General features: G+C 47.8%; 1 protein-coding gene across 8 annotated transcripts in view; it reads left to right on the forward strand.

The window, feature by feature from the left end:
- The window catches only part of LOC105464366 (meiotic double-stranded break formation protein 1), a 102845-nt gene that overhangs the window by 84579 nt on the left and 4699 nt on the right, over positions 1-13567 (forward strand). For 4 of the 8 annotated variants that reach the window (XM_071080653.1, XM_071080654.1, XM_071080652.1 and 1 more), the window contains 5 exons: positions 72-182; positions 472-632; positions 3153-3234; positions 3422-3597; positions 13391-13472. In XM_071080653.1, the coding sequence (XP_070936754.1) occupies positions 72-182; positions 472-632; positions 3153-3234; positions 3422-3597; positions 13391-13472 (612 nt within the window). Of the gene's footprint in view, positions 1-71; positions 183-471; positions 633-2839; positions 3235-3421; positions 3598-13390; positions 13473-13567 lie in introns of those variants that run through there. The other 4 variants (XR_011614172.1, XR_011614173.1, XR_011614174.1 and 1 more) reach the window with 4 other exon arrangements.

Here is a 13567-nt window from a genome sequence, read left to right on the forward strand (position 1 = left end):
TCACAGGCTACCACCTGTGACAAGTGTGAGTGTTGTGCGACAGGCCACCTGGGGACTCTCATCTCTTGCAGTAAGCAAGCTGTGTGGGAAGTGCAGCCCCACTGACGTGGACATCCTGCAGCCCTCCTTCAACTTCCTGTATTGGAGCCTTCATCAGACCACACCCAGCAGTCAGAAAAGAGGTGCAGGGGCCTGGGCTGGGACAGTGAAGAGTGCTGGGCAGTCTGTGGTCCTCTCTACCTCAACTTTTTCATCTTAAAAAAATGAATAGGGTTCTGTGTGTGTGGCTGGTAGTCATAAGGGTCCTTTCTGGCTCTAATAACCTGAGCTTCTGTTACAAAGCTGGGATCCTTAGAGCCTGAGGCTGATTCTCTGTTTGTGAAGCCCCCATCAGGTGCTAAGCACCATGGTGGCACTTAGCTGAAACTCCTCTGTAACTCCTGTGGGCCCTGCCCTGCCCACCCCCTGCAGCTGCTGCAGTGCTCCTGAGCAGCACAGGCCTGATGGAGCTTCTGGAGAAGATGCTGGCCCTCACCTTGGCGAAGGCAGATTCTCCCAGGACTGGGCTCCTCTGCTCTGCCTGGCTGCTCACTGCCTCCTTCTCTGCCCAGCAGCACAAGGACAGTTTGCAGGTTAGTCTCTAACTCCTGTGGCTTTGAGGCATGGGGTGGCACTCAAAGGAGTGTTGAAGATCATGAGTTCTGGTCCCAGCTCTAGGGCTTATTAGCTGTGTGACCTTGGCAAGGTATTTACCCTTTCTGAGCTCAGTTTCCTTACCTACAAAATGGGGAAAACATCTCAGGGTTGTAATCCACTTAACACATAAGGTTTACCTATGCTCCAGGCTCTATTCTTGGCACAGAGGAATAAAAAATGAACATAGCATGTGTCCTACCCTTAGGGAACTTGTAGTCTTTAAGCAAAGCCTTGAAAGATAAGATTGTACTCAGCAAAGATAGTGGGGAAAGGCATTCTAGGTAGAGAGAACAATATGAGCAAAGGCATGAAGCTGCACAAATTCAGGACATGCTTTGTATGTTTGGGGAGTGGTGAGGTGCTCTGTGTGACGAGAATGTGGGGAATGAATGGAGCAGAACAGACCAGAGGGGGAGGCAGAAGCCAGCCTGCAACCTTGAAGTATAGCATGGCAAGCTGTGGAATGCCGCACATGGTTAACTGTCGTTATTACTGTTCCAGAAAGTGATGCAGGGAAGAGAAGAGCAGTGGACATATCCACAGGGCACCTCTTTCCCCTCAGCCCCTCCCTCTTGTAGGGCCTTGTCATCACAGTGCCCTGCATGAGCTCCTCTGTGGGCTGCTTCTCATGGAAACCATCTGCTAGCCTCTGTGGTATCCTCACACTGTGCCCAATACTGTGCCAATCTAGTGATGGGCACACAGAAGTGACATCAGTTTTAAACTTTGGCCTCTAGAGGGGCAACAAGCTGTGGCAAATCTATGCTCTGGCAAATCCTGCAAGTTGTTACCTGTGGTTGGTTTAGGACAGAAACCTTTCCTAATTTTCTGTGTGAGGCTGCTGGGCTCATCCAGCTGTCTGCAGTCACCTGCCTAGGAGAAAACTTGCATTTTGTCCTTAGCTCTGCCCTGACCCTCAGCTCACACCTAGGCAATTACCTGCTCCCAGCTACCTCCAGTGCCCTAACTCAGGCCTGATCATTTGTGCTCCCCACTAATGTGACCTAGTTACAATCTCCTGGCCACCCGTCTCTTCCCTCCTCTGCATGTCCTATCATTGCAGCCACAGTCTGTCCTCACATCCCTTCTGCCCAAGCTGCTGCCTTTTTGTCCTCCTCTAGGCCTAACCCTCTGCAGCCTTACTTTCTGCCATTTCCACCCACCTTCCCTGTCCTCTGGTCAGGCATTTGTGCTTCTCCCAGTCAGCTGTGCTCCTTCACATCGCCATACCTTTTTTTTTTCTGCGTTGTTTATTATTAATAGACTTCATTTTTAGGACAGTTTTAGATTTATGGAAAAATGGTGCAGGTAGTACAGAGAGTTCCCATATAACGCTCCCCCCCAACCCCCCAACACACACACACACACACACACACACACACACACACACACACACAGAGTTCCCTGTTATTTTATTTTTTGAGACAAAGTTTTGCTCTTGTTGCCCAGGCTGGAGTGCAGTGGTGCAATCACGGCTCACCACAACCTCCGCCTCCTGGGTTCAAGCGATTCTCCTGCCTTAGCCTCCCGAGTAGCTGGGATTACAGGCATCCACCACCACACCTAGCTAATTTTGTATTTTTAGTAGAGGTGGGGTTTCTCCAAGTTGGTCAGGCTGGTCTTGAACTCCTGACCTCAGGTGATCTGCCCACTTTGGCATCCAGAAGTGCTGGGATTACAGGCGTGAGCCACTGTGCCTGACCTGTCTTAATTTCATAGATGAAGAAAGTAAGGCATGCTAAGAGAGGTGCAATAACTTGCCTAAGGCCATACAACTGATAGGTAGCAAAGCCAGGATTATTATTATTATTATTATTTTAAAGAAATGGAATCTTCGCCCAGGCTGGAGTGCAGTAGCAGTATCCCAGCTCACTGCAGCCCTGGCCTCCTGGCTCAAGTGATTCTCTCACCTCAGCCTCCTGAATAGCAAGGACTACAGGCACATGCTACCATGCCCAGCTAATGTTTTTGCATTTTCTTGTAGAGATGGGGTTTTGCCATGTTGTCCAGGCTGGTCTTTAACTCCTGGGCTCAAGCAGTCCTCTCACCTCAACCACCCAAAGTGCTGGGATTACAGGTGTAAGCCACTGTATCTGATCTGAGAGCCAGGATTTTGATTTGGCCTGACTCCAGATTTTTTTAGAGTTAGATGTATAGTGAACAGAGCCAGAGACTGAACCACAGATGAGGCCAGGGAAGGCTGTCTGGTGGAGGAGGCCAATGAGGATGGCGGAGATTTCGAAGAAAAAGTGTTCTCCAGGTACAGACTTGATTCTCCTCCTAATGCTCCTGAAGCTAGGGCTGGTGCAGCTTAGAGGACTCTGTGTGGTCTCCTCTGTCCCCTTTCGATGCAGTGGATATGTGGGGGGAGGTGATAGAAGAGATTTTCAGGCAGGTTATTTTCTGCCCAGGCTTCCAGAACATGGGGGTTAGCCCTTTACCCTGTGCCCTGCCAGGTTCACCAGACACTCTCTGTGGAAATGGACCAAGTACTGAAGGCTCTCAGCTTTCCAAAAAAAAAGACTGCACTGCTCTCAGGTATTGGTCCACAAGTCTCTAGCAGAAGAAAAGCTTTTCTCCTCGGTTTTCAGATAGGACCAGCACCCTGACCAGCCTATGGTCACTCCATAATTGTCTCATCTTCATTGTCTCCCATCCTGTGACACAGCTGGGTGGGAGGTGGGAAGGAGACAGGAACTGGGTCTAAGGAATCTCTTGCTTCCAGCTGCCATCTTATGCTTCCTGCGGACAGCCCTGCGACAAAGCTTTTCCTCTGCCCTGGTAGCCCTGGTGCCCTCAGGGGCCCAGCCACTGCCAGCCGCCGAGGACACTGTCCTAGCTCCACTGCGAACATCACAAGTCCGGTCCCTGGTCATTGGGCTGCAGAACCTACTGGTGCAGGTAAGGCTCTTGCTGAGTGGGGCTTCCTTCTCCCAAGAGCCTGATATTCCTACCAGGGCTTGGAGGGTGGATTGAGTAAGACTTTTTAAAAATATATATTTTTATTATTTTTATTTAATTTAATTAATTAATTTATTTATTTATTATTTTTTAGACAGAGTCTAGCTCTGTCGCCCAGGCTAGTGTGCAGTGGCGTGATCTCGGCTCACTACAAGCTCTGCCTCCCGGGTTCACGCCATTCTCCTGCCTCAGCCTCCCAAGTAGCTGGGACTACAGGCACCCACCACCATGCCCGGCTAATTTTTTGTATTTTTAGTAGAGACAGGGTTTCACTGTGTTAGCCAGGATGGTCTCGATCTCCTGACCTCGTCATCTGCCTGCCTCAGCCTCCCAAAGTGCTGGGATTACAGGCGTGAGCGACTGCACCCAGCCTATTTATTTTTGAGACAGAGTTTCACTCTTGTTGCCCAGGCTGGAGTGGAATGGTGCGATCTCGGCTCACTGCAACCTCTGCCTCCCAAGTTCAAGTGATTCTTCTGTCTCAGCCTCCCGAGTAGCTGGGATTACAGATGCATGCCACCACACCCAGCTAATTTTTGTATTTTTAGTAGAGATGGGGTTTCCTCATATTGGTCAGGCTGGTCTCGAACTCCTGACCTCAGGTGATCCATTCGCCTCAGCCTCCCAAAGTGCTGGGATTACAGGAATGAGCCACCACACCTGGCCTATTTTTTTTTTTTTTTTGAGATGGAGTCTTGCTCTGTCGCCCAGGCTGGAGTGCAGTGGTGCAATCTTGGCTCACTGCGAGCTCCACCTCCCGGGTTCAGGCCATTCTCCTGCCTCAGCCTCCAGAGTAGCTGGGACTACAGGCACCCGCCACCACGCCCAGCTAATGTTTTTGTATTTTTAGTGGAGACAGGGTTTCACCATGTTAGCCAGGATGGTCTCGATCTCCTGACCTCGTCATCTGCCCACCTCGGCCTCCCAAAGTGCTGGGATTACAGGCGTGAGCCACCGTGCCCGGCCCACCCGGCCTATTTTTATTTATTTATTTATTTATTTATTTATTTATTTTATTTTATTTTATTTTTTTTTTTTTTTGAGACGGAGTCTCGCTGTGTTGCCCAGGCTGGAGTGCAGTGGCCGGATCTCAGCTCACTGCAAGCTCTGCCTCCCGGGTTTTTACACCATTCTCCTGCCTCAGCCTCCCGATATTTTTATTTTTTAAATACAGATGGGGTCTTGCTATATTGCCAGACTGGTCTCGAACTCCTGGCCTCAAGTGATCCTCTTAACTCGGCCTCCAAAGTTGCTAGGATTACAGGCATAAGCCACCACGCCCTGTCTGGGTGAGACTTTTTTTTTTTTTTTTTTTTTTTTGAGGCGGAGTCTTCACTCTGTCGCCCAGGCTGGAGTGCAGTGGCACCATCTCGGCTCACTGCAAGCTCCGCCTCGCAGGTTCGCGCCATTCTCCTGCCTCAGCCTCCCGAGTAGCTGGGAATACAGGCGCCCGCCACCGTGCCCGGCTAATTTTTTGTATTTTAGTAGAGACGGGGTTTCACCGTGTTAGCCAGGATGGTCTCGATCTCCTGACCTCGTGATCTGCCCGCCTCGGCCTCCCAAAGTGCAGGGATTACAGGCGTGAGCGGCCTGGGTGAGACTTTTAAAGCTACAGTGACAGAAACAAAACTCAATTTGACTTATAACTGAGAGGTCCTGGGATTAATACTGGCTTCAGGCACAGCTGGATCCCAGAAGCTCAGACAAGGTCATCAGACTCTTTCCATCTGTTGGCTTTGCATTCCTCACTGTCAGCTTTATTTTTATGACATAGTAGGATGACCAGCAGTAACTCCTAGCTTATATCCTCCAGGGAAAAAAGATTTCTCTTTCCTCATAGTTCCCAGAATTGAGTCTCATTAGGCTGGCTTGGGTAATATGCCAGTCACCATGGTAGGGGCATGGGATGCCCTGATGGGCCTGGCTTGGGTCAGTGCCCTCTCCTGGAGGCCAGGGCATGTGGTCAGCTCTCCATAGCCCAGGTGGACTGAACCCAAGAGAGGGATGGGTCCCCACAGGAAAACTGCTGCCCGAAGGAGGGGATCCAGGGCAAGCAAAAGCATGTCCACCTCCAAGGGGTTTTTGTTTTATGGCTTAGGGGACACTTGTAGATTAGTGTTTATATAGTCATATCCCGAGCCCTGACCCAATGTCATGGCCTGTGAAGGGTACTGGTGGCTCCAGGAAGATGTCCCAGGAGTGGGCCCTATGCTAAGTCAGTGGTTGCTGAGTCTTGTCCTGTGGCACATCCATGCACAAGGCTCTGTGCTCTTTAGGGATCAAACATCTATCCTATTACAGCACTTAGCTCTCTGTTTCAAGTTTCCATTTTCATATCACTCTTCCCTGTACCAGGTTGTGATGTACTCAAGGGCAGAGTCTGAGTCTGGTTAATCTTTGTGTGTTCTTCCCCTTGTCAGTTTAAAGCTAATTTAGAATTCAGGAATCAGATGAGAACCAAAATATCAGCTTTATTGCTGGTAAACATCATAGTAGAATATTGACTGGGACTCAAACAGAATGGGCTTTTTTTTTTCCTGCAGTTTTTCAAACATACAGCAATGAGAGAATTTTACAGTGAACACTCATACACCCATCACCTAGATTCTGCTAATAACATTTTATTATACTTGCTTAATCATATCTGTCCAAAATGAGCTTTTTAAACCACCCTCCTTCTTGCCAGACCAGGGTCCACAGGTGGGAAAAACTGCGTTTACATTATGGACACTTAGCCAGCTGGCCAGGATCTTAAGAGTTTAAATTCATGGGAGCATAACCTTTAATACCTTAATCCTGCCCTGATGGCACAGTAGATCTTAAGCTGGTGTCTTGCCTGTTAGATAAAACCTTCCTTGGGTGAGGAGGGCCAGTTAGGGAAATGCTTTCTCCCTAATGTTTCTAAAAGGGCTGACATTCCTGTTTAACATTCAGAACAGGAGATGGGGGGGAGGAATGATTTCCTAATATCCAGCACAGAACTTGGCACAAAATTGGCATCTGGGAATGTTTGTTGAATGGATGAAAACACAGAAATTAACATGACATGATCTCAGCCATTTAGGCACTCACAGATTATAGGAAACACAAATAACTACATCTAATGCCAAAATGACCCATTAGCAGTTGAGCATTCCTAATACGAAAGTCCAAAATCCGAAATGCCCAATGAGCATCTGCTTTGAGCATCATGTTTGTGCTCAAAAGTTTTGGATTTTGTAGTATTTCAGATTTCTTTTTTTTTTTTTTTTTTTTTTTGAGATGGAGTCTCGCTCTTTCGCCCAGGCTGGAGTGCAGTGGCCAGATCTCAGCTCACTGCAAGCTCCACCCCCGGGTTCACGCCATTCTCCTGCCTCAGCCTCCCGAGTAGCTGGGACTACAGGCGCCCGCCACCTCGGCCGGCTAGTTTTTTTTTTTTTGTATTTTTTAGTAGAGACGGGGTTTCACCGTGTTAGCCAGGATGGTCTCGATCTCCTGACCTCGTGATCCGCCTGTCTCGGCCTCCCAAAGTGCTGGGATTACAGGCTTGAGCCACCGTGCCCGGCCAGATTTCATATTTTTAATTACAGATACTCAACCAGTATTTGTTTTTTTGTTTGTTTTTGAGATGGAGTCTTGCTCTGTCGCCCAGGCTGGAGTGCAGTGGTGCGATCCCAGCTCATTGCAACCTCTGCCTCCTGAGTTCAAGTGATTCTCCTGCCTCAGCCTCCCAAGTACCTGGGACTACTGGTACTTACCACAATGCTTGACTAATTTTGTATTTTTAGTAGACATGGGGTTTCACCATGTTGGCCAGGCTGGTCTCGAACTTGTGACCTCAAGTGATCCATCCGCCTCGGCATCCCAAAGTGCTGGGATTACAGGTGTGCCCAGCCTCAACCTGTATTGGAAGGCTGCACAGGAGAGGCAGCATTTGAACTGGGCCTTGAGTGATGAAAAAGCCTTCTTCAAATCAATAGCCTAAACACTAGGGTGGGGTGCCAGTGAGGTTTGTGTTTTTTTTTTGGAGACAAAGTCTTGCTCTGTCACCCAGGCTGCAGTGAAGTGGTGGGATCCCAGCTCACTGCAACCTCTGCCTCCTGGATTTAAGCAATTCTCCTGCCTCAGCTTCCTGAGTAGCTGGGATTACAGGTGTTTGCCACCACTCCTGGCTAATTTTTGTATTTTTAGTAGAGACAAGGTTTCACCATGTTGGCCAGGCTGGTCTCAAACTCCCGACCTCAGGTGATCCGCCCACCTCGGCCTCCTAAAATGCTGGGATTACAGGTGTGAGCCAACGTGCCCAGCCGCCAGTGAAGGATTGTATAGCAATTTCACCATCCGCCCCTCATGCCCAAGAGCCTAGATGTCTCCCTGGCCTGTGACACTCAACTCTGCCTCTGGCAACTGTTTATTTTTATAAACAGTTAAGAGTGCAGTGGCATGATCATGGCTCACTGCCACCTTAACCTGCTAGGCCTAAGTGATCCTCCCATCTCAACCTCCTGAATAGTTGGGACTATGGGTGTACACCACCATGCCCAGCTAATTTTAAAATACTTTTTTATTGGTAGTGAGGCCAGGCGCGGTGGCTCATGCCTGTAATATCAGCACTTTGGGAGGCCAAGGCGGGCGGATCACTTGAGGTCAGGAATTTGAGGCCAGCCTGGCCAACATGGTGAAACCCCATCTCTACTAAAAATACAAAAAAATTAGCCGGACGTGGTGGCACGCACCTGTAATCCAAGCTACTAAGGAGGGCAAGGCAGGAGAATCACTTGAACCCAGGAGGTGGAGGTTGCAGTGAGCCAAGATCATGCCAGTGCACTCCAGCCTGGGTGACAGAGCAAGACTCAATCTCAAAAAAATAAATAAATAAAAAATAAAATAAAATACTTTTGTAGAGATGATATCTCACTATGTTGCCCAGGGTGGTCTTTACCTCCTGGGCTTAAGCAATCCTCTGGCCTTGACCCCCCAAAGTGCTAGGATTACAGGTGTGAGTCACTGCACCTGGCCTTGTTTTAATTATAGTAAACTATATATAACATAAAAATTAATATTTTAATCATTTTAAGTATACAGGTCAGTGGCATTAAGTACATTCACATTGTTGTGCAACTTTCACCATCATCCATCTCTAGATGTTTTAATCTTCCCAAACTGAAACTCTGTACCCATTAAACAATTCCCCAGTCCCCTCCCCCATCCCCTGGCATTTTACTTGCTCTCTCTATGAATTTGACTACTCTAGGGACCTCATGTAAGTGGAATCCTGTATGTGTCTCTCTGGTAGTTTTTGACTGACTGTTCTCAACAGACAGTCCCTGGGAAGGAGAACCCAACCTGAGAAGCTCATGACTCCCCCTGTAGAAGTTGCTGGGCCTACCCTGCATATAGGAGGGTATTGCTGAAGAGCCTGTCTTAGCCTCACAGTCACTGCCCTATAATTGCCTAGTGAACAGGACCAACTAGCCTTTTCCTCTTTTCTCTCACTGCCACACTCCCGAGAAATTTCCTGGCCTTCTGTGTTCAGCCACAGTGCCCCCTCTGTCACTGCCCAGGACCTCACGGCTGTAGCTAAGCCTCCTTCATTTCAACCAGTTTGTTGTTTAAAGCTAGCTTTTTTTTTTTTTTTTTTTTTGAGACAGACTGTTGTTCTGTTGCCCAGGCTGGAGTACAGTGGTGTGATCTCGGCTCACTGGGCTCACTGCAACCTCTGCCTCCCGGTTTCAAGAGATTCTCATGCCTCAGCCTCCCGAGTACCTGGGATTACAGGTGCCTGCCACCACACCCAGCTAATTTTTTGTATTTTTAGTAGAGACAGGGTTTCGCCATGTTGGCCAGGCTGGTCTCAAAACTCCTGGCCTCAAGTGATCCGCCTGCCTCGGCATCCCAAAGTTCTGGGATTACAGGTGTGAGCTACTGCGCCCGGTCTTAAAACTAGCTTTTTATTCATTTGTTCATTCATTTGTTCAGTGATTCATATATACAGCAAATATTTATTCCAGTAACCCAGCAATAGAGGAAATCCCTCTCCCTTTAGCCCCCAGAATGGTTCATTCTGCTATGTATTGAGTATCACATTAATCATATTTTATTATATGATCAGTGGTTTACATTGTGTTCTTCCACAAAACTGAGAACTTCTTTTTTTCTTTTTTTTCTGAGACACAGTCTCACTCTGTCGCCCAGGCTAGAGTGCAATGGCACGATCTCGGCTCACTGCAGCCTCTGCCTCCCGGGTTCAAGTGATTCTCCTGCCTCAGCTTCCTGAGCACCTGGGACTACAGGCACCCACCACCACACCCAGCTAATTTTTTATTTTTAGTAGAGACAGGGTTTCACCATATTGGCCAGGTTGGTCTCGAACTCCTGACCTTGTGATCCGCCCAACTCAGCCTCTGAAAGTGCTGGGATTACAGGCGAGCCACCACGCCCAGTCTGAAAACTTTTAGGCAAAAATGTCCCCTGTGTGGGAAGTCAGGGGAGGCTTCACAGAGAAGGTGACATCTGAACTCAGCCTTGAAAGGTATCTAGGCAGAGGTATAGAGGGAAGGGCATTCCAGCAGGACAATAGCATGTACCAAATCACATAGTCTGAAAGTGCATGCTGGGGTGTGGGGTGTGATGAGGTAGAAAATGAGAGAAAAAGCTGGGCAGAGCCAAACTGAGCCGTGCCTCACACGCTAGGCTAAAAATCACTGTGCGAACTGTGGAAGGACGGCTGTCAGACTGTGTGTTTGAAAGTTCTCTCTCAGGCTGGGTACTATGGCTCACGCTTATAATCCTAGCACTCAGGGAGGCCAAGGTGGGTGGATTGCTTGAGTCTGGGAGTTCCAGATCAGCCTGGGCAACACGGCACAACCCTATCCCTATAAAAAATACAAAAAATTAGCTGGGTGTGGTGGCACATGCCTGTAGTCCCGTCTACTCAGGAGGCTATGGGAGGATCACCTAAGCCCAGGAGGTTGAGGCCGAAGTGAGCTGTGATCATGCCACTGAGTTCCAGCCTGGGTAACAGAGTGAGACCTATCTCAAAAGAAAAAAAGAAAGTTCCCTCTTAGCCACAGTAGGGAAGATGGGGGCAAGGAGAGTGCCTGGAGGTAAGAACAAGAGGCTATACATGCAGATGACAGCTAAGCCACTGTCATACCCATGAGGGTGGCTAAAATAAGAACACAGATAATAGCAAGTGTTAGCAGGAAGGTAGAGAATGTCCACACAAAACCTTGTATCTGAATGTTCATAGCAGCACTATTCATAATAATGAAAAAGTGGAAACAACCCCAATGTCCATCAACTGATGAACAGACAAATTGTATATCCATACAATGAAATACTATTTGACCATACGAAGGAATGAAGCACTGGCACATGCTACAACATGGATGAACCTTGAGAACATTAAGTGAAAGAAGTCAGATATAAAAGAGCACATATTATGATTCTGCTTAAGAGAAATGTCTGGGAAAGGCAAATCCATGGAGACAGAAAGTAGATTAGTAGTTGCCTAGGGCTGAGTGGAGGGATGGGGGAACGAAGAGTGACTGCTGAGTATGGGGTTTCTTTTTAGGGGTGATGAAAATATTCTGGAATTATATTGCCGTGCAACTCTGTGGATATAATTTTAAAAATCTACTGAATTATAGCCTTTAAAGGATGAGTATCATGGTTTGTGAATTATATCTCAGTAAAATTGTACTTTTAAAAACTGGTGTCAAGGGAGAAAAATGACAATGAAGCCTAAGCTAGAGCTCTGGGTGCTGGTCCTCCTTGACACCTCTGAGCCAAAGCAGTCTGGTGGCACCAGCACTACAAACTGAGTGCTGATCAGCTATGCAGAATCTTCAGCAGTTGGGAGGCCCAGTGCAGTGCAGTGGAAGATACAGTATCTAGAGTCACAGGGATCTGTGCCAAAGCCCCTGCCCAGCCTCTGACTCTGAAGATGTTTAGCAAGTCACTTCTTACTAATCTTCATGTTCTCCATCTGCAAAATAAAAGGGGTGTTTTGACATGAGAACAGCCTCTATTTCCCCAGGAATGGATCACGGTGGAGGAAAGTGTTAGTTGAAATAAGAATAGAGAGAGTGTCCAGGGTCCACCATGCTGGGTCACATGGGGTAAAGGGGCAGGTCAGTGGCAGCAGAGGGCTCTGAAGAAGGGCTATAGGGCACTGGAGTGATAAGGGTGGTTATGGGGATGATAAGTATATGTTTAACTTTATATATCATAAGCCATCAAATTGTTTCCCAAAGTGGCTGCACCATTTTACCTTCCCACCAGCAATGTATGAGTGCCAGCTGCTCCACATTCTCCTCAACACTTGGTGTTGTCAGTCTTTTAACTTTAGCTATTGGTAGATGTACAGGGGTACCTCTTAGTAGTTTTAATTTGCATTTCCCTAATGACTAATGATAAATATTTTCATGTGCTTATTAAAGCATACAATTTTGGCCGGGCGCGGTGGCTCAAGCCTGTAATCCCAGCACTTTGGGAGGCCGAGACGGGCGGATCACGACGTCAGGAGTTCGAGACCATCCTGGCTAACACGGTGAAACCCCGTCTCTACTAAAAAATACAAAAAACTAGCCGGGCGAGGTGGTAGGCACCTGTAGTCCCAGCTACTCGGGAGGCTGAGGCAGGAGAATGGCGTAAAAACCCGGGAGGCGGAGCTTGCAATGAGCTGAGATCCGGCCACTGCACTCCAGCCTGGGCGACACAGCGAGACTCCGTCTCAAAAAAAAAATAAAATAAAATAAAAAATAAAGCATACAATTTTGATGAAAGGTCCTGTTGCTTTAAAAAAAAAAAAAAAAGGTTGAAACCCACTGGCTTAAGTAAACTGTGAGGCTCTTCCAGGGTCTGTAATCTATGAATATTTTAGTGTGGCCCAGGGTCCATCTTCTTTTCTGAAACAAAGCACTCTTTTTTGTTTTTTTTTTTTAAGATGGAGTCTCGCTCTGTCACCCAGACTGGAGTGCAGTGGAGTGATTGTGGCTCATTCTGCTCCCGGGTTCAAGCAATTCTCTGCCTCAGCCTCCCAAGTAGCTGGGATTACAGGCCCCCACCACCACGCCTGGCTATTTTATTGTATTTTTAGTAGAGACAGGGTTTCACCATCTTGGCCAGGCTGCTCTTGAACTCCTGACCTCGTGATCCACCCACCTCAGCCTCCCAAAGTGCTGGGATTACAGGCGTAAGCCACCGCAATGGAGTTTAGCTCTGTTGCTTAGGCTGGAGTGCAAGTGGTGCAATCTCAGCTCACTGCAGCCTCCGCCACCCGGATTCAAGCAATTCTCCTGCCTCAGCCTCCTCAGTAGCTGGGACTACAAGTGTGCACCACCACACCCGGCTAATTTTTGTATTTTTAGTAGAGATGGGGTTTCACCATGTTGACCAGGCTGGTCTCAAACTCCCAACCTCAGGTGATCCGGGCACCTTGGGCTCCCAAAGTGCTGGGATTACAGGCGTGAGCCACTGTGCCTCGCCCAAAGCACTGTCTTGAATGTAGGTAAATCACACAGTATAAGCACTGTGCTCTGTTATGAGGGTGAGAGATTAAGCCAACAAACATTTCTTGATTATCTACAGGGCTATAATCCCAAATCTGAAATTCTGAAATCCAAATAACTCTGAAAACCAAATGTTTTTTCTTGGTTGGCACCAAAAGCCACTGGTAGCAAAACATGACCTGAATTTTATTTATTTATTTATTTATTTATTTATTTATTTATTTATTTATTTTCTGCAGAAGGACCCTCTATTGTCCCAGGCCTGTGTTGGCTGCCTAGAAGCCTTGCTTGACTACCTGGATGCCCGGAGCCCAGACATAGGTAGAAACTCTCCACATTCTCTGATGTTTCCATGAGAGAGATTAGAGGGAGCCATACCCTTCCATCCTTCTGTTCCAGCCTCCCATCCCCTTGTG

The sequence above is a fragment of the Macaca nemestrina genome, chromosome 15 (assembly GCF_043159975.1).
Source record: "Macaca nemestrina isolate mMacNem1 chromosome 15, mMacNem.hap1, whole genome shotgun sequence".
NCBI lineage: Eukaryota > Metazoa > Chordata > Mammalia > Primates > Cercopithecidae > Macaca > Macaca nemestrina.